This window comes from Sphaerodactylus townsendi, linkage group LG05 (assembly GCF_021028975.2).
Source record: "Sphaerodactylus townsendi isolate TG3544 linkage group LG05, MPM_Stown_v2.3, whole genome shotgun sequence".
In the NCBI taxonomy this organism is placed as follows: Eukaryota; Metazoa; Chordata; class Lepidosauria; order Squamata; family Sphaerodactylidae; genus Sphaerodactylus; species Sphaerodactylus townsendi.
In genome coordinates, this window is record NC_059429.1 from 25,723,025 (window position 1) to 25,742,005 (window position 18,981).

Genomic DNA, 18,981 nt, shown 5'->3' on the forward strand with positions numbered 1-18,981 from the left:
CCCATGGTGCAAATAAGCCTGATTTACATCCTGATTCTGGCTGCTCTGTCATAGTGCAGTTCAGAGGCGTTCCTCCCATTGGGCAAAGTGGGCAGCTGCCCTGGGCACCACCTTGTGGTGGGCGGCAAAATTGCAGGTTTGTTTGTGGGGGATTTTGTATTTTCAGTGTTTTTTCTGTTTTTGGCCTGCAGGGGGCACATATTTTAGGCTAGCAGCACCAACATTTCAGGGATTTTTTGGGAGACTCTCCTGATGATATGACCCGGATTTGGTGAAGTTTGGTTTAGGGAGTCTAAAGTTATGGACTCCCAAAGGGAGTGCCCCATCCCCCATTGTTTCCAATGGGAGCTAATAGGAGATGGGGGCTACACCTTTGAGGGTCCATAACTTTGGACCCCCTGAACCAAACTTCACCAAACCTGGGTGGTATCATCAGTAGGGCCTCACGAAGATACTCTGAAAATTTGGTGCTGCTATCTTAATAATTGCACCCCTGACAAAAGGCACCCCTAAATTTCCCCAGATTCTCTTTCTAAATCCACTCCCTTCCTGCCAATGCTTGTTTCCTTTCTTTCTTTTATTCTCTCAATGCCTAATAAAGGTTGTTGTTGTTGTTGTTGTTGTTGTTGTTGTTGTTGTTGTTGTTATTTCTATTAAATCCACCCCCTTAGGCATGGATTTAATCTGAGGTCCCCAGTTTTAACATTGAAAGGGATGCTGTTTCAGGGTGGGGGAGAATCCACCCCAAGATATAATCACTTTCAATGTTGTTTAAACTGGGGACCCCAGATTCTCCCTTTAAGGTGGATTTAAAAGGAGAATCTGGGCTCCCTAGTTTAAACACCATTGAAAATTATGCTGTTTCCCCCAATTGGGGGGACAGGATACAACACCATAAAATGTTTTCATATCAGTAATAAAACATTTTGAAAGCATTTTGAAAATGTTTTCCAAAAATTATTTCGACTGTGTGGCATGGTCCATTGCTGTGTTCAGATTTGTGAGTTGGGGGATGTTCTTTAATGTGATGGTGACTTTGAAATGACCTGGTGGAAAAAAATCATTGCTTGGTCTTGGTGGGGGTGGGTGGCCGCCCATGGGGGGCATGAAATGCAGGTTTTGCCCAGGGCTTCAGTTTGCCTAGGTATGACTCTGGTGCATTTTGGTGGCAACACACACTCACAAGAACAGTGGAGCCTGACACCTCCCTTGTGTGAAAATTATCACCTGATTGCACCCTTTACTTCTCTTAGATTCAAGTAGTTGCTATTATCTCCTATATCAGTGGTTCTCAACCTTCCTAATGCAGCGACCCTTTAATACAGTTCCTCATGTTGTGGTGACCCCGAACCGTAACATTTATCCATTTTACAGATGGAGAACACTTATGCAGAGAGTCTTAGGTGACCCCTGTGAAAGGGTCGTTCAACCCCCAAAGGGGTCCCAACCCCCAGGTTGAGAACCACTGTCCTATATCCTTCTACAACAGGGGTCTGCAACCTGTGGCTCTCCAGATGTTCATGGACTACAATTTCCATCAGCCCCCAATTGGCCATGCTGGCAGGGGTTGATGGAATTTGTAGTCTATGAACATCTGGAGAGCCACAGATTGCAGACCCCTGTTCTACAATAAGCACCTGGAGAAGAAAGGGGCTCGCTGGAATGACATACTTTTTTATAACTCTTGATGGTTCTTCTTGTCTAGATGTGACCACCATTGGTGCTATTTGGGTGACGGAAACCACAGAGAATTCACTGGAAGTAGAGTGGGAGAATCCTGCAACAGAGGTGGATTATTACAAACTGAGAGTCAGTTCATTGCTAGGGCTGGGGGAGGAGAAGGAGGTGTTGGTCCCCAAAAGCAACGACCCAAAGAGCCGGTATATCATCACAGGTGAGTGGAAAGGTGGAGAGTCCTCGACAGGGTGAGTGTGGAAGGTGGATGCTTTTCATGCTGGATACTTGAAATGTGCATCTTCAATCTGTGGTAGGTGGAATCCCCACTGCCGATTAATCGCATGATACTCACGCAAAATATCCAGGTTTCATGATGAACTCCCCACAGCCTGATCGCTGAAAACGCATTCATCCTGGTTCTGGCGCTCCCTCTCCTCCTTATCACCTCTTTTTTAAGAACTTGCATGGATGTGCACTTTTTAAAAAAACATGCGCTGAATCCAGATCGGAGGGGAGGATCGGGGGTCGAATGTGGATTCAATTTTCCCGCTGTAGAGAGTGACGCGGGGTCTTCCGGCAAATCAGAGCACGGCGGGCTGTGTGAAATATGCATGCAGCCTTTTAAAATTTGTTTCGTGCCGGCTGAGTCTATAATTGTAGCGTGTGCACGAGGGAAACGAGTACCGCTGAAACGTGTGCATGAGAGAACATTACTCGCTTAAATGTGTGCACGAAAAAACAGTGCTTGCTTCAAAGTTAGCTTGTTTTTCTTGCGCAAAAAAAAGTTCCCGCACCAACATGGCATGTCAGCCAATCAGGACGAGGAAGGAAGAGCCGTTGAGCAGATTGTGCGTTCGATTGCATGGTAGTGGGAATTGCTGCACTGTTTGAAAGCGTGATTGAGATGGATGTCCTCACCACACACACACCGTGGTGGGGAGCGTAAAACCTAGATGAAAAGGTGCCGTTTCTTTTGCAACCTGATTGTATCTGTATTTAATTTTCAGTGGGGATTCGGCCGTACTCACACAGAAAACTCAGCAGTGTTTAATCTATGTGGTTATATAACACCATTCAAAGTACATTAACAATTGGCAGAGAAATCTCGTGGAATAAAAAAATGCAGCATTCCTTGTGCTGCTGCTTCCAGTGCTACTTGCTTGAGATTTGTGTGCTTTATTGTACCTGGTTTTAGGCTTGCATTTTTAGTATTCAATTTATAACTTGACCTGGGTATTGGCGCAGAAATAATGACATAAAATAAAATATATACAAGTTAGAAATTTGTACGGAACATGGTTTGTATCAGAAAACTTTACCTTCTGCTTTCTTTCCCCCCATTTTTTACCATAAATTTAAACTTTAAGTATTATTTATCTCATGAATAAAATTTATGAGTTGTTTTCCACTTGCTGGGAGCACTTGAAGAAATATATAGTACGTATTAAAAAGTGTCTTCTAAAAACAGATGTTAAAGAGCTGTAGTAAGTTTAAAAAACAGAGCCATTTAGATCCAACAGATGTCCTCAGCTCTTAGCAAAAAGCATCAAATGACTTATGAGAAGAAATTTGTTTTCCGCTGGCGACAAAACCTTTGTATAGAAGGAACCAGCCAGCAGGGAATCCCAGGGGGTGCAGGAACCACAACTGAGAATATCAAAATTCCATTCTTATCATAGATTCCAGACAGCAGGCAAAAGGTCTTTGCCAAGAGAAGACCTTTTGCCTGCTGTCTGGAATCTATGATAAGAACGGAACCTTTTCCGAACCTTTTGTCAATCATAGTTTGCCATGATTGACAAAAGGTTCAGAAAAGTTATCCGGGTTAAGATGGCACCCACTGATGTGTTTTGAGCCAGCATGGTGTAGTGGTTAAGAGCAGGTACACTGTAATCTGGAGAACTGGTTTGATTCCCCGCTCTGCCACTTGAGCTGTGGAGGCTTTTCTGGTGAACCAGATTAGCTTGTGCACTCCAACACATGTCAGCTGGGTGACCTTGGGCTAGTCACAGTTTTTTCAGAGCTCTCTCAGTCCCACCCACCTCACAGGGTGTTTGGGGGGGGGGAAGGAGATTGTAAGCCCCTTTGAGTTTCCTTACAGGAGAGAAAGGGGGGATATAAATCCAAACTCTTCTTCTCTTTTTCATTTGTTTAAGTTTTTGGGGAAGAAAAAGTATGTATTGACTCTGCCAAAGTCCTTCATGTTGTGTGCCCAGCAAATTTATTTTCATGTTATGCTGCCTCAAGGAGAAGGTTAGGTTTTCCCTTGCAGAGACACAAAGAGAAAATTAGGATGTTATTCTTCACCTTCACCAAGCTGATCTCAGGCCAAAACATGTCCCACATAAAATGCAAAGAGGGGTACAATAGACCAATTCTCATGCAGCTGCATCTCAAGTGCTGGAACTGCTCAGCCATGTTGTGTATCATTCTAGTAGTGGTTAAGAGTGGCAGACTCTAATCTGGAGAACCGGGTTTGTTTCTCCACTCCTCCACATGAAGCCTGCTGAACCTTGAGCTAGTCACAGTTCTCTCAGAACTCTCTCAGCCCCACCTACCTCACAAGTTGTCTCTTGCAAGAAGGGATTGTGATTGTAAGCTGCTTTGAGACTCCTTAAGGTAGAAAACGTGGGGTATAAAAACCTACTCTTCTTCTTTATAGGCTTGATTCCAGGAACACAGTACAAGATCACTGTCATATCAGTGAAGAATGAGATTGAAGGGAAACCATCCTCTGTAAATGGCTGGACAGGTAAAAGCAGCATTAATTGACTTTTGCACAAGTGGGGATTTTGACAAGCATGAACCACAGCAGGTTCTCCAGACGATCATGACTCTTGCAAACTTCCAAATCCCCTCCACCCCACAAATATCCCCTCAAGATCTGTCACTGTTCACAGAGATTAGCCACAGGTGTCAAACACACGGCCCTCCAGATGTCATGGACTACAGTTCCCATCATCCCCTGCCAGCGTGATGTTGGCAGGGGATGATGGGGACTGTAGTCCATAGCATCTGGAGGGCTGCGAGTTTGACACCTGTGGATTAGACAAAGATCTAGGTGTCTCCCTCGGTCCCTAACACACAAATTGCAACCTCAGTTTGCCCTGGGACTGTTTCTGGATGTACACTTAATTGTTTAAAATGTATATGTATATTTTTCAAAGTGAACAAATGAGAACCAACTTGCATTAGCCCGATTTTGCTGCTATGGTTTTTTGTCCATTACACTGCTACTTTTTCCTTTCTGGGTTTGCATTGCGTGTGAAAGAAGCTCTCCATGTGTGATAGCAGCCATTGGAAAGGTAAGGCTCCATCTGTGGAGATGCCACATCATTTCTCCCATGGCCTGCTTTTCTCAGCCTGGATGGATCTGGCAGCTTCCAAGGCCATTGGCCATTGCCTGCACCAGACGCTGGAACTGCTCGGTTTCTCCGTTGTTTCTTCCTGTCTTCCTAAATGAACTTGTCTGTGGAAGGATGGAAGGCCCTGGGCACTGCTTTGGACAAGAGATCTGCTCCAGAATATCCTGGTCTTTAATATTTTGTTTTGTTTTGTTTTGAACATGCTGTTCTTTGGATTGATCATCGGAACCTCCTCTGCACCATTTCCCCCCTTCCTTTTGTTGCCACTGTAAAGCGGCTTCCAGAAACTGTAAAAAGAAGCTAAAGGGCATGTGCATACACACCCAGCTATGTGGTCTGCGCTGCCAGAACACAAATTACTCAGCAGTTTCATTGTGAAAAGGAAGAACCGCTTTAAAATAATCCACACGGATTGCGTTTTGAGATCCAGAAGACTGAACATTCTCCCTAAGTCTTACTTCAAAATAGCTGGATACCCTACATCATGATGGTTCATTGTATTCATTGTTGATTATGTTTTTAACTCAACACTTGGCAGGGTTTATTATAGTCTGATAGCCCAACAGCCTAGGTGGAAGAAGAAACATTAAGTCCAGAGATTCTCCATGACAGTTTCCTAGTAAGTTGCACTTTAGCTGCTGTGAATCTCATAGTCTTGCAACTTGAGAGGAATGCGAACATCTCCATCTTGAAATGTCTGAGGGCCTACATGGAGTACCACATTTGCCTCTGGCCAGAGAAAGAGAAGCAGAACAAAGAAGATCCAGATGAAAAATGTGTTCAGAAACTATAGGTTGCAGGGGCGAATCTAGGCAAACTGGAGCCCGGGGACAAAATCTGAGTTTGGTGCCCCCCCACCCCCACCCCAGGTATGGACGACCACCCTCCCCCACAACGACCAAACAATGATTTTTTGCACCAGCTCACAAAACACCTCCCACCACCAGCAAAACATACATGGTTTTCTCCCCACCAACTCTCTTTCCTAATTGTGTCCTCACACCAACCCTATGAGGTAGGTTGTTAGCCTCAGAAAGAGCTCCAAGCCAGTGCAAGTGGGAATTAACTTTTAAGCATGTAAATCTCTCACAAGTCACCCCCCATCTGAAGGTTTACCAAGCAAACATCAGCATCATCTCTCACAAATCACCTCCTACCAAGCAAACGTCAGCATCACCTTCAGTTCTGCTGCTGCTTCTGGGCTCCCTGCTCAGCTTGCCTTTTCCTGTGCCTGCTGGTGCGAAGGCTTCTGAATAATGCCACACTTAATTTAGGCGAATAAGGCATGCTGGGTTAGAGTGAGGGGAGGCGGAGCTCCCCAGTCCTGCTCCTGGGAGCCCAGTGGGACTTCTCCCCCGCCCCCTGGACACTCCAGGCCACCATACAGAGTGGGCGGGCTACGACAGGCACTGGGAGCAGTAGGCTGCTTCAGTGCCTGCTTTCTAGGGCTTGCTCAATCCCTCCCTGTGTAGGAGGATGTTTTGGCGCCCCCCACGTGACCTCATTCAATGCGCCCAGGGACAAGGGGTACCCCATGTCCCTAGGCAGGAACGCCAGTGATAGGTTGAGAAGAATCCACTGTGCTTTTAGTAGGAATGAGGTAGTCATTCTGCCAAGTTTCTTCTTATTTGTGATGCTATAAATGTCCTATCTGTCTTTTTCTTAGATGTTTGTAAAATTAAGACAATATTTTAAAATACTTCAAACGTAAGCCCAAATTTTTCTCTGACTCACCAGCTTGATTTCCTGCAATGAGGTAAAAGTTATGGGGAGAAATAGTTTATGTTGCTTTGATATTATCCATTCTCTGTGTAGAATATTGTTAGGAGTTTGTCACAGAAAACACAACATCAAAACAATCTTTTTAAAATTATTTTTAAAAGTTTTTAATTTTTCTTCTCCTCCATCCCTTGCAGCTCTTGTTTTCTTTAAAAATGGTATTTATATGTGATCCCTCACAGTTTTCTTAAAAAATGATATTTATGTGCGATTCCACGCACCAGGTTATGGATGAGGATGTGATTGCTCAATGTGGCATAGATAGACTGCCCCTACACACAGATTATTTGTGCAGATCTCTATCGTTTAAGAAGGAATGCTTGAAAATGCTGCATACCTTATCAGCTTTAAGGCTGCAGAAGCAACACAGTGTCCTCATCATGCATTTCTTATAGCTCTCAGCTTGCTACGTATACGTCCTTGCAGGCTTTTTCATATTCCTTCCTCTTTGGAAATAATTTTTAAAATCCCGCAACCCACTCCCCCAAACCTAACTGTCAGTATGGTTCAGATGGCATATGCAGATAGAGTAAATACATGTAAATAGCCAAACTGGCATGGGTTTTTTCCCCATGTTTTTGAGAATAGAGTTTGAATTGTTGTGTTTTAGAGTCTAAGTTTTCTTGATACAGAACTCAAATGGAGGAGGAAGGGTCATGGTGTGTGGAACAACCTTGCCTGTAACTGTTCCTCTTATTAATTTCTCAAAGAACTTGACATCCCCAAAAATCTAATGACTGAACGAGTAACAGAGGATACAGCTACGATCTCCTGGAAGAAGGTCCAGGCACATATAGATAGATATTCAGCACGATGCACATCTGCAGATGGAGACACCAAAGAGGTATCTGTAGGCACAGACAAGAGCAGCACCACTCTGACAGGTCTGCGTCCAGGCAAGGAATATGTCATCTATGTCTGGGCTGAGAAGGGAAACCAGCAAAGCCAGAAGGCAAAGACTAAAGTTGTAACAGGTAACCTGCCAGACAAGAGGATCACTGTTCATCAATTGCTAGTTGATGAGCATGTGTTGGGAAACTCAAGCCATCTTCCCATAGGGGCTTATCCATTAAGCTCCTATGCCCTCCAAGGATGACTCTGACCCACCTCTTGCATCCCCTCCTAGCTGTGGAGGCAAAACTACTACTCTTCTCTGCTTCTCTTATCTGTTTCTGGACCTTCACCTGGAAGGTACTGTTATTACAGATGAACACTAGCTTTGGCCTGATCGTTCTGGTCAATGTCTTTGGGGAGTTCAGCACAAGCTTGATGTTGGAATCTTCCTAACCCAGCTGGTGATCCTTCTGGAAGAGTCATGTTCAACTCCCAGGGATGAGTTATTTCAGGCACTCTTGGTCTCCTTTCAACTATAACCTGAGAAACAGCCCATGCTTTTATTCTCTGGAAATAACCTGCATGTTATTTAGACTACAAAGATGGAAGATCCTTCATAGCACTTCTGAGTATCTTCTTCCAGACCTATTGCCACATAAGTTCTCCAGGTTTGCTAGCTGCTGGTCCTTTGCTGGATCTGGTCGTTTGCTTTTAGTGATGCTCCTAACCATTGGTCCATCATGATGTTCCAGGGTCCACCTTCCTGGATTTGTCCATCATGTGCAAACGCATGTCTTCGACTTGTTCCATGTGTCGTGACACTTGGCTTTCTTTGAATTCCCAGATTCTGTCCTTCTGGCTTGAATTCAGCTGTGTTTTACCACCCCGATGTTGTGAAAACTATGCTTTTGTGTCCAAGATTGCCCACCCTTTTTCAACCCATAGAATTATCGGAACTGCAAAGGAAGTGACATGGTTCAAAGACTTCAAAGGAAGTGACATGGCTGAAGTTATAGAAAAGAGAAACTGCACTCTGATTTGAATACTTCAACCCACTCAGTTCTACCATTAGGCCTCAGGGTGGAAAAATAAGAAACTCATGTGGGAAACCAGTTGTGTTTTTGCTTGCTTGCTTATTTACATTGGATTTGTAACCTTGCACAGCTGAGTAATTCCTATTGGTTTAGGGCAATCAGGTGTCCCGATACGATCTGCTGACCACACTACCATGTGCGCTACTCTCTCTTGATGTTGCCCATGCCTGAATAGCTCCATGAGGGTTTACGTGTGATCTGAACTGGGTGGATTTTAATAGGCCTAAATTTTGATGCCATCCTGAGTTTTAATGAGGGTTATATTCTATGTATTAATGGTTTTGTTTTAAATGTCTGTGCGCCACCCTGACCCAACTTAGTTTGTTAAACAAACAAACAATCATCTTACAGCTGCAGAGAGGGCCAGAAGCAGATCTTGTGGAAAAACCCAGCGGTGTTCAATGCATGCTATAGTCAGTTTGATTACAGCCTGAGGCATTGACTCTCTGCCCTGATCAAGCTTGTATCCTGAAACTGTTGTTGGTCTCTAAACTGCTCCTGGACTCAAATCGAGCAGTTCAGACCAACACCACTACCCTTTGGAACTGTTTATAAAGATAATTTGAATGAAGAACAGATAACCATATCTGTCAGTAGCAGAAAAGCAGGTGCGTAAATGTAGCTATAAATCCAGCAGAGAAAAATATAATGTTTACCTGCAGTTGTTGCTTCAAGCAGTTTTATGTTCCTCTGTCTTCGTCTTCTATCCTCTGCAAGCATGCAGGAATGCATTTAGGGAAATAGATACATTCCCTCAACCCAGTGTTACATCAGGGTGATGGACCTTGTATAAATGAAAATAATGTTTTGTTGGCTCAACCCGTCAGCCCCTCAGTTGCTTTGAGGCTACTGAACCAATTGGTGTATACATGGTGAAGATTCCATTCAGAGAATGATGCATAAGTCTTGACTACACTTATTATTGGGACCATTCATCCATCTACTCATGAGAGCCAGCATGGTGTAGTGAATAAGAGCAGGTGGACTCTAATCTGGAGAACTGGGTTTGATTCCCCACTCCTCCACATGAGTGGCAGAGTCTTATCGGGTGAACCAGATTTGTTTCCCCACTCCTATATTCTTGCTCGGGGACGTGGGGCTAGTCACACTTCTTCAGAACTCTCTCATCCCCACCTACCTCACAAGATGTCTGTTGCGGGGAGAGGAAGGGAAAGGAGTTTGTAAGCCTCTTTGAGTCTCCTTACAGGAGAGAAAGGCGGGGTATAAATCCAAACCCTTCTTCTTCATGGAACCATTTGTCCACCCATCCATATATCTCCCTACACAGCTATCCATTCATCCATCTGTCCATTCACGGATTCGTTTATCTACCCATCCATTCCATCCACTCATGTGTCCATTTATTAAATGCAGAAGTTGGCTCTACTATGAGGTAAGGCAGTGCAGCAATCTCGAGAGGTAACTTCTGAAGGTCATTAAAATGACTGAAAGAATGAGAGATCCAGAGACAACCCTTGAGTACAATCCACTGGGACGTTTCCTTCACGAGCTACAGATAGGGCTTTTTGACAGCTGCTGTTAATTTCCACGAGGCCTGTGCTGCCTTTTAGTTCCTGGAAGAGACAGGCCATTTTGAATTCTCACCCTGAGGCACTGAAATGCTTTGGGTTGTTTCTGAAGGAAATAACATTTAGAGGTCTAGGATAGTTTTGTGCAGATCATTATTGTATGCAACGTTTTGTTTCCTCCTTGCAGAAATTGATGGCCCCACTAATCTGGTAACCAACCACGTAACAGAAGGCACAGCCACCATATCTTGGCAGGGAGCCCATGCTCCCATAGAAAGATATATTGTCACCTATACCTCAGCTGATGGGGACACCAAAGAGATGACTGTGGGGAAAGACAAGAGAACGACTACTTTGACGGGACTGAAGCCAGGCATGGAATATACCATCTACATCTGGGCTGTGAAGGGTGCCCAGCAAAGCAGGAAGGCAAGCACTCAAACTTTAACAGGTAACACTGACAGGATTCTATTAAATCCTGTACCAGGGGTGTAACGAGACGGGACTGTAGCTCTGGGCAAAACCTGAATTGGATGCCCCCCCCCCCCCATGGGCGGCCACTCCACCACGACCAAAAATTTCTTTTGCACCATGACATTGGTGCCTGCAGGGGGTGCATTTTTAGACATATCAGCACCAAAATTTCAGTGTATCATCAGGAGACTGCCCTTATGGTACCTCCCAAGTTTGGTGAGGTTTGGTTCAAGGAGTCCAAAGTTATGGACTCCCAAAGGGGGTGCCCCATCCCCCATTGTTTCCAATGGGAGCTAATAGGACATGGGGGCTACAGTTTTGAGGGACCATAACTTTGGCCCCCCTGAACCAAACTGCACCAAACCTGGGGGGTATCTTCAGGGCAGTCTCGTGATGAGACCCTGAAAATTTTGAGACTGTGCCTTCAGAAATGTGCTAGCCTAAAAACTGCACCCCCTTCAGGCCAAAAATGGAAAACCACTAAAAATTCCCAAAAACGAACCCTGGATTTTGATGCCCCCCCCCCCCAAGGTGGTACCCTGGGCAGCTGCCCACCTTGCTCAATGGGCATTACGCCCCTGTTCTATGCCATCCCATTGATTTTATTTTATTTATTAAAAGTGTGTACATCTCACCATTCTCTAAAATCCACAGTGACTCTTGACTCTTTCCCCCCGTGTTTCATTTCCAATTTTTATACAACATATGTCGCTTTCACACAAAGATATAAATACCAGGTTGTGTTACATTGAACTGAAGCTATTAAGAGCTTTCTCTGCAAGTAAAACAATTGTTTAGTGACGTGAAGATTTGTATGCTCAGAACTAGTGCTGTCTACTGGTTAGAGCATTCTGCACATGCTCAGAACAGAAAATAGTCCCCTCCCTTCCTGCCTGCCTCTCTGCGTGCTGCTCTCAGCATTCTGCAACCACGATGGCGCTGAGGAGAATCCACGAGGAGTTGAATGATCTGGCATGTGATCCTCCAGCACAATGCTCAGAGGCGCTCAGCCTGTCCGAAGTACCAGAAGAAGGTAGCAACTCTAAACAAGATACCAGTACTCAGGAATAGGGTATTTTTTATTTATTTATTTTTGAGGCTTTTATACCGCCCATCCCCAAAGGGCTCTGGGTGGTGTACAACATATAAAAGCAACAATACAGGATGATTAAAAACATTAAAAGCAGCAGCAATTAAACAATAATTATCAAGAAAATGAAAACATAAATGGCGTCCAGGGTTGGTTGTAAACATGATTTCTTGCTGTTCTAATAAAGGGATTATTTCAGTGGAGTGTTGTGCGGTTTCCGGGCTGTATGACCATATTCTAGGAGCATTTTCTCCTGACGTTTCACCTGCATCTGTGGCTGGCATCTTCAGATTATCCTCTGAAGATGCCACCTCAGATGCAGGCGAAACATCAGGAGAAAATGCTACTAGAACACGGCCATACAGCCTGGAAACACGCAACACTCCAGTGATTCCAGCCATGAAAGCCTTCAACAATTATTTCAGTACTTAGATTATATTTGACTACATGGTTCACCATAGTTTTTTTTTACTGCTCAGATAGAAACGAGGTACACTATAAATCTAAATTCTCAAGGAATGGGGAGGATAAACTCACAGATCCCTACTAGTGAGTTAGGGAGACTCTCATAAGGCCCTTCTGCACATGCAGAATAATGCACTTTCAATCCACTTTCAATGTACTTTGCAGCTGGATTTTACTGTGTGGAATAGCAAAATCCACTTGCAAACAATTGTGAAAGTGGGTTGAAAGTGCATTATTCTGTATGTGCGGAAGGGGCCGTATAGCGTGCAAGAAGTTTCTCAGTAGTTCATTCCAGTCCTCATATGAAGCTGACTTATGCTGAGTCAGATTCTTTATCTATCAAGGTCTTCGTTGTCTACTCTGACCAGCAGTGGCTCTCCAGATTATCAGGTATATTTTATCAGATACTAGCTGATCTTTTTTAAAAAACTTGAGATGCCAGGGATTGAGCCTGGGACCTTGTGTGTGCCAAGTGGGTGAACTGTCACTCAGCCATAGCCCATCCCACCCTTAGGCAACCGGGTACATGAGTGACATTTATCTCCAGAGACCTGCTAACAAGTCCACCCCTGGTGATGGCATCTGCATTCAGCCAAGATGTGCTGATTAATATTGCAGCTTTGTTTACTGCCAGGAAACTGGATGTTTCATTGAGATTACGTAGACTCAGCCAAAGCAGAAAGAATGTAATGGCCATACTTATACTTTTGGTTCACAGAAATTGATAGCCCTACGAATCTGAGGACAGAACAAGCAACTGAGAACTCAGCCACCATCTCCTGGAAGAAACCCTTGGCTGTTATAGACCGATACATATTAAGCTATACCTCTGCTGAGGGAGAAACCAGAGAGTTTGCAGTTGGGAAGGATAAGACCAGCACCATGTTGACTGGACTGAAGCCAGGCATGGAGTATGTCATCTACATCTGGGCCTTGAAGGGAACCAAGTCAAGCAAGAGGACAAGCACAAAAGCTGTGACTGGTAATTTGGGGGAGGGTTAGGGAGGGAAAATGAAGGGGCCACCCTATTTCCTTTGAAAAAATCTGGGGTGCTTTTCCTTAACATAACATGCAACTATCACTTTACAGGTTTTGTCCTGGTTCCATTTCCCCACCTATGCCTCTGGGTTGGGAGCGGGCTGAGAGAATGACTGGCTTAAGAGACTTGAACCTGGGACTCCCAGCTTAAATACAAAAAAACGCTCTAACCATTGTGGAACATTGCAGAGGCGTAGCTAGGGAAAATGGAGCCTGGGACAAAAATCTGAGTTTTGTGCCCCCACCCCATAGGGGCGGCCACCCTCCCGCACCACGACCAAACAACATTTTTTGCACCAGGTCATCTCAAAGTCACCATCACATTACAGAACATGCCCCAACACACAAATCTGAACACACCCAGGGCTCCCTAGTTTAAACAACATTGAAAGTGATGCTATTTTTGAAGGGGGAGAAATCCACCCTGAAACAGCATCACTATTAATGTTGTTTAAACTAGAGAGCCCAGATTCTCCTTTTAAATTCATCTTAAAGGAAGACTCTGGGCTCCCTAGTTTAAACAACATTGAAAGTGATGCTATTTTTGAAGGGGGAGAAATCCACCCTGAAACAGCATCACTATTAATGTTGTTTAAACTAGAGAGCCCAGATTCTCCTTTTAAATTCATCTTAAAGGAAGACTCTGGGCTCCCTAGTTTAAACAACATTGAAAGTGATGTTGTTTCAGGGGAGATTCCCCACCGCCCAAACAGCATCATTTTCAATGTTGGTTGTTGTGGGTTTTCTGGGCTGCGTGGCCGTGGTCTGGTTGATCTTGTTCCTAATGTTTCACCTGCATCTGTGGCTGGTGAATAAATGACTGAATGAATTTATGACTGAATAAATTAAATAAAACTAAAAAGTTAGGGTTAGGGGTCAGGCAAAGGTAAGGGTTAAGGCAAAACCCCAAATCCTGAAACTGACCATAACCCTATTATCGGACTGCGCCCTAGAACTCAACGTAACACTAAGGAATGCCCGAGCCCCTGTCCATGCCTTAACCCTAACCCAGGGGTAGGGAACCTGCGGCTCTCCAGATGTTCAGGAACTACAATTCCCATCAGCCTCTGTCAGCATGGCCAATTGGCCATGCTGGTAGGGGCTGATGGAAATTGTAGTTCCTGAACATCTGAGAGCTTGAGGTTCCTACTTCTGCTCCTAATCCATATTTTTTATTTACATTTGTTCAGTCACAACTGTTCCTTGGGGCTCATTACAAAACCCAAAACCTAATATTGACCATAGCCCTATTCTCGGACTGCGCCCTATCACTCAACATAACACTAAGACAAACCTGAGCCCCTGCCCTTGCCTTAACCCTAACCTACAATTTTTATTTAATTTATTTTTTCTCACAATTTTGGGAACAATTTATGATTGAGTAAATTAAAGAAAAATAATAAGTTAGGGTTAGGGTTAAGGTTAAGGTAAGGGCAAGGGCTCAGGCTTGCCTTAGTGTTACACGTTAGTCTCTAGGCAGTCTGAGAATAGAACTATGGTCATTACAAGTTGGGGTTTTGTTATAATTTTGGGAACAATTTATGACTGAAAAATTAAATAAAAGTAATAAGTTAGGGTTAGGGTTAAGGCAAGGGAAGGGAAGGGGCTCAGGCTTGCCTTAGTGTTACATTGAGTTCTAGGGTGCAGTCTGAGAATAGGGCTATGGTCATTTTTAGGTTTGGGGTTTTTGTTTCTATTTTGGGAACAATTAATTTTCTGACATCGCGAACCCTGCTGTCCCCCTTTAGGGGAGTTTTAAACTGTTGGACGCCATCTGTTGTCTTCTGTAATGTAATAATGTTGTAATTGAGTGCTCTATTTTAACGGGGAGGGGTATTAAGATGCATGGAATTTATTTATATATTTAATTGTATTTATATAATTATGTTGTGAACCGCCCTGAGCCCTTTGGGGGAGGGTGGTATACAAGTTTAATAAATAAATAATAAATAAATAAAAATAATTACTAAAAAATTAAATAAAAATAATAAGTTAGGGTTAGGGTTAAGGTAGGAGCAGGGGCTCAGGCTTGCCTTAGTCTTATGCTCAATTCTAGGGCACAGTCTGAGAAAAGGGTATGGTCAGTTTCAGGTTTTGGGTTTTTGTTACAATTTTGGAAACAATTTAAGATTGAATAAATTAAATAAAAACAATACGTTTGGGTTAGGGTTTACATTGTGCCATTTTCTGGGTCATGTTCGTCTTTATGCAGTTAGGGTTATCCCTTTCAAAGTGGGGGCTTGACTAGGGTTGCTGGATCCAGATTGGAAATACCTGGAAAGTTTGGTGGTAGAGCCTGAGAATGGCAAGGTTTGGGGAGAGGAGGAACTTCTGTGGGGTATAATGCTGTAGAGTCCACCTTCCAAAGGGGCCATTTTCCCCAGATGAACTGATCTCTGATCATTGTGAACCCAGTAGATCTACAGCTATCATCTGGAGGCTGATAACCCTCGGCTGGAGTTCTCCCAGAATGACAACTGATTTCCAAACTACAGAGATCAGCTCCTTCTCCTGGAGAAAATGGCAGAGCCTGTACTTCAAAGCTCCGGAATACCACTGAGTCTAGGAGAAACAGAAGTCCTAGAATTGCATTGTATCCCTACTGAGCCCCCACAACCCCCTCTCCGGGGCACTGTCCCCAAATCTCTAGGAATTTCTCATTCTGAAGTTGGCAGTCCTGTGCAACTGCATGTAATAACGGCACATGGGTCCCTGCCCTGTGTATGTGTTTGAATATCATGATGGCATATTGAAACTTCTACAGCAGTGGTGGTGAACCTTTGGCACTCCAGATGTTATGGACTACAATTCCCATCAGCCCCTGCCAGCATGGCCAATTGGCCGTGCTGGCAGGGGCTGATGGGAATTGTAGTCCACAACATCTGGAGTGCCAAAGGTTCGCCACCATGGTTCTACAGAAATAGTGCTGTCAGTGCTGATTACAGACAGCCTTCCTAAGCACAGATGTATTTGGTACGTTGCAGCGCCCTCTTCTGTCCAATGGAGAATAATTCACTCAATGTTTCTGTGGCTGTTTCCCACCCAGTACCAAGCTGCCATACATATTTTTATATCCAGGTCTAAAGTTTAGAGAGGCCCAGCCAAGCCACTTCCATTTTTGAGACTCCCAATATACTAAAAATGAAGAGATGCCAAAACAAGATTACAGAAATTGTGGTATTTTTTAAATGTTTACATTTAAAAAAAATAACACTTGTTTACACACCAGCAAAAATACAATGTAATAATTTGTAATAAATAATCCCTTTTATTTAACAAATGCTTTTCTATGTTTTTTTTCAGAAGTCTAAATTTTTGAATGTAAGACCTGGATAAAACCCACCCCCCTCTCCGCTTGACAGGCCCTATTTGTATCTGTATATGGACCACAGTATTTTTTCCCCCAACAATTCCTATGGTAGTCACTGGAAGCAAACCATAAAAGCAGCTTTTTAAAAGGATGTAATTCCCGTGTGTCTAGGTTTCCGCAATAAAGTGTACCAATTTGTATCGTGATGAGAGATTCATTTGGTTTTTGTTTGTGTTTGTTCTAGAAATTGACCCTCCACGGAATCTCCGTGTATCAGATGTGACACAATCTAGTGGAGTGGTCACGTGGGTGCCGCCTGATGCCCAGATTAATGGGTATCTCCTTACTTATCAAGAGCCAGATGGAACTATCAGGGTAAGTCTGGGAACGGCTGTGTAAGAGCATCAGGGGAACGAACTCAACAAAATTGTTACGGGCGGAGATACCAATGCCTAAAGGTTACTTAAAAGTGTGTGTGTGTGTGTGTGTGGGGGGGGGGGTTATACTATTGCCCATCTGAGCAAACCCTTGAGGCTGATCTTGAGGTAGAAAAAGAAGCGAGGGAGGGGGCTAAAGCAGATAATATTGCAATTTTGGGTAACTTCAACTGTCCTCATGATTTGAACATGCTGCGGAAATGAGGTTCCTAGACATTATAAATGACTGTGCGCTGGGACAGATGGCCTCAGAGCCAACCAGAGGGGTAAGTGATCTTGGACTTGTTCTGAGCAGGGCGTGAGGCCTGGTGTAGCATGTAGATGTTGCATCAGTTGGGAACAGTGATGACAGTGCTATAAAGTTCAGCATTTGAGTCAGTGAAAAGCTACCCTAAAGTCCAAAGCAGTAACATTTGATTTCAAAAGAGGGAATTTTACAAAAAGGAGAGAAATATTTAAGAAGGAAGCTGAAAGGGAGTCTCAAGAAAGCCAAATACCTAAAGGATGCTTGAAAGCTATTTTAAACCACACTAATTGAAGCTCAGATAGAATGCATCCCCAAGTTAGGAAAGCTATTGCTAAGTCTAAAAGTATGCCTGTATGGGTAATGACTGGGATTGCCAACCAGAGAGGCCATTGGGAATTTTGATGACCAAGGAATAAATGGATTGTCAAAGGTAGCTGAGGAGGTGGAATAGAAGCTAAGAGAATTCTTTGCATCTGTGTGTTCACTGTGGAAACTGTAGGGATGTACTTATTCCACAGTTGCTATTTTCAGGAATCAAATGGAAAAAACTACTTCCTACCTCACAGGGAGCAAATCACTGAAGGATGTGTGGAAGGACAGGAGTGATGGCAGTGGGATGTATTTTTAGCCTCTCTTTTGTATGTGTGTCATAGGAAGTCCGGCTAGGTCCCAACGAACAAAAGTTTGTGTTAGAAGGCCTTAGTCGGGGAACTAAATACACCATCTATATTATGGCCTTTAAGGGAGACCGCTGGAGCAGAAAAGCAGCCATTACCTTCTCCACAGGTAAGCCTTCACTATTTTCAGTACTTGATGCTTAGGGATCTCAGCCTAGTACTGGCAAATGCAGTGGCAGTGACTGGGTTAGTGGAGGTTCAGAAGGAAGGGACGTCATTTTTGAGTGATGCTCTAGGAATTTTCCCAGACTTTGTGGTACAGACCATAAAAACCAGAGTAAATTCCTCAAGCGTCACCAGAACTGCCACCCCCTCATTTTCCTCATTCTTCTCAAATTTTCAAGGCAGAAGTTGGAGGGCAGGAGGGAGATTGTCCACTGTCAAGGGGAAATGACAAGTGCTTACAATTGGCAGTAGGTTACTGTTAGTATTCAGGACAGTATGAACTCCTGGCTGATGAAAAGAGATCTCCAATCCTCTTTCAAACCCCAGGGTAAAGGTTTGCCAGGACTTAAGACTCAATCTGAACCTTTAGGGCAGGAGCTAATGGGAATCATAGTCCATGAACAGCTGGAGGGCTAGAGTTAGACACCCCTGTGTAGGGTTTCTTTCAACCTCCTCAAAATCACCGGTGCAAGAAGTAAAATCTCAGGGGAAGGAAGAGACTCAGGAGAGTGCAGCAGATTAAGAGCTTTCACTATTTATTTTATTTACTTTATTTCCCCTCCCTCCCCCACACAATGTCCAGGCTCTTTTCTGAGACTTTATAAAGTACCATCTTCTGCAAATGTAACTCTCTGCGCATCCCTCATGTCTCCATCTCCTCATTTGCCATCCTCCTTTCCCCAGCATCTCAGTCTCAGGAGGCTTGGCAGTTCTGCCAAGAGGGCCTCCGTAGATGTTGTGGTTCAAGGAATATGGTACGGTATACTCTGCTTCATTTGGTCAGTTGAGATGCAGCGGTT

The 18,981-nt window shown here is 43.9% G+C and overlaps 1 protein-coding gene across 1 annotated transcript in view; it reads left to right on the plus strand.

Moving 5' to 3' along the window:
- TNN (tenascin N) overlaps window positions 1-18,981 on the plus strand; it is a 39,741-nt gene that overhangs the window by 10,724 nt on the left and 10,036 nt on the right. Inside the window, exons 4-10 of the mRNA XM_048497825.1 lie at window positions 1,706-1,894; window positions 4,340-4,429; window positions 7,532-7,795; window positions 10,466-10,729; window positions 13,026-13,289; window positions 16,900-17,030; window positions 17,993-18,125. Of these exons, the coding sequence (XP_048353782.1) occupies window positions 1,706-1,894; window positions 4,340-4,429; window positions 7,532-7,795; window positions 10,466-10,729; window positions 13,026-13,289; window positions 16,900-17,030; window positions 17,993-18,125 (1,335 nt within the window). The remainder of the gene's footprint in view (window positions 1-1,705; window positions 1,895-4,339; window positions 4,430-7,531; window positions 7,796-10,465; window positions 10,730-13,025; window positions 13,290-16,899; window positions 17,031-17,992; window positions 18,126-18,981) is intronic.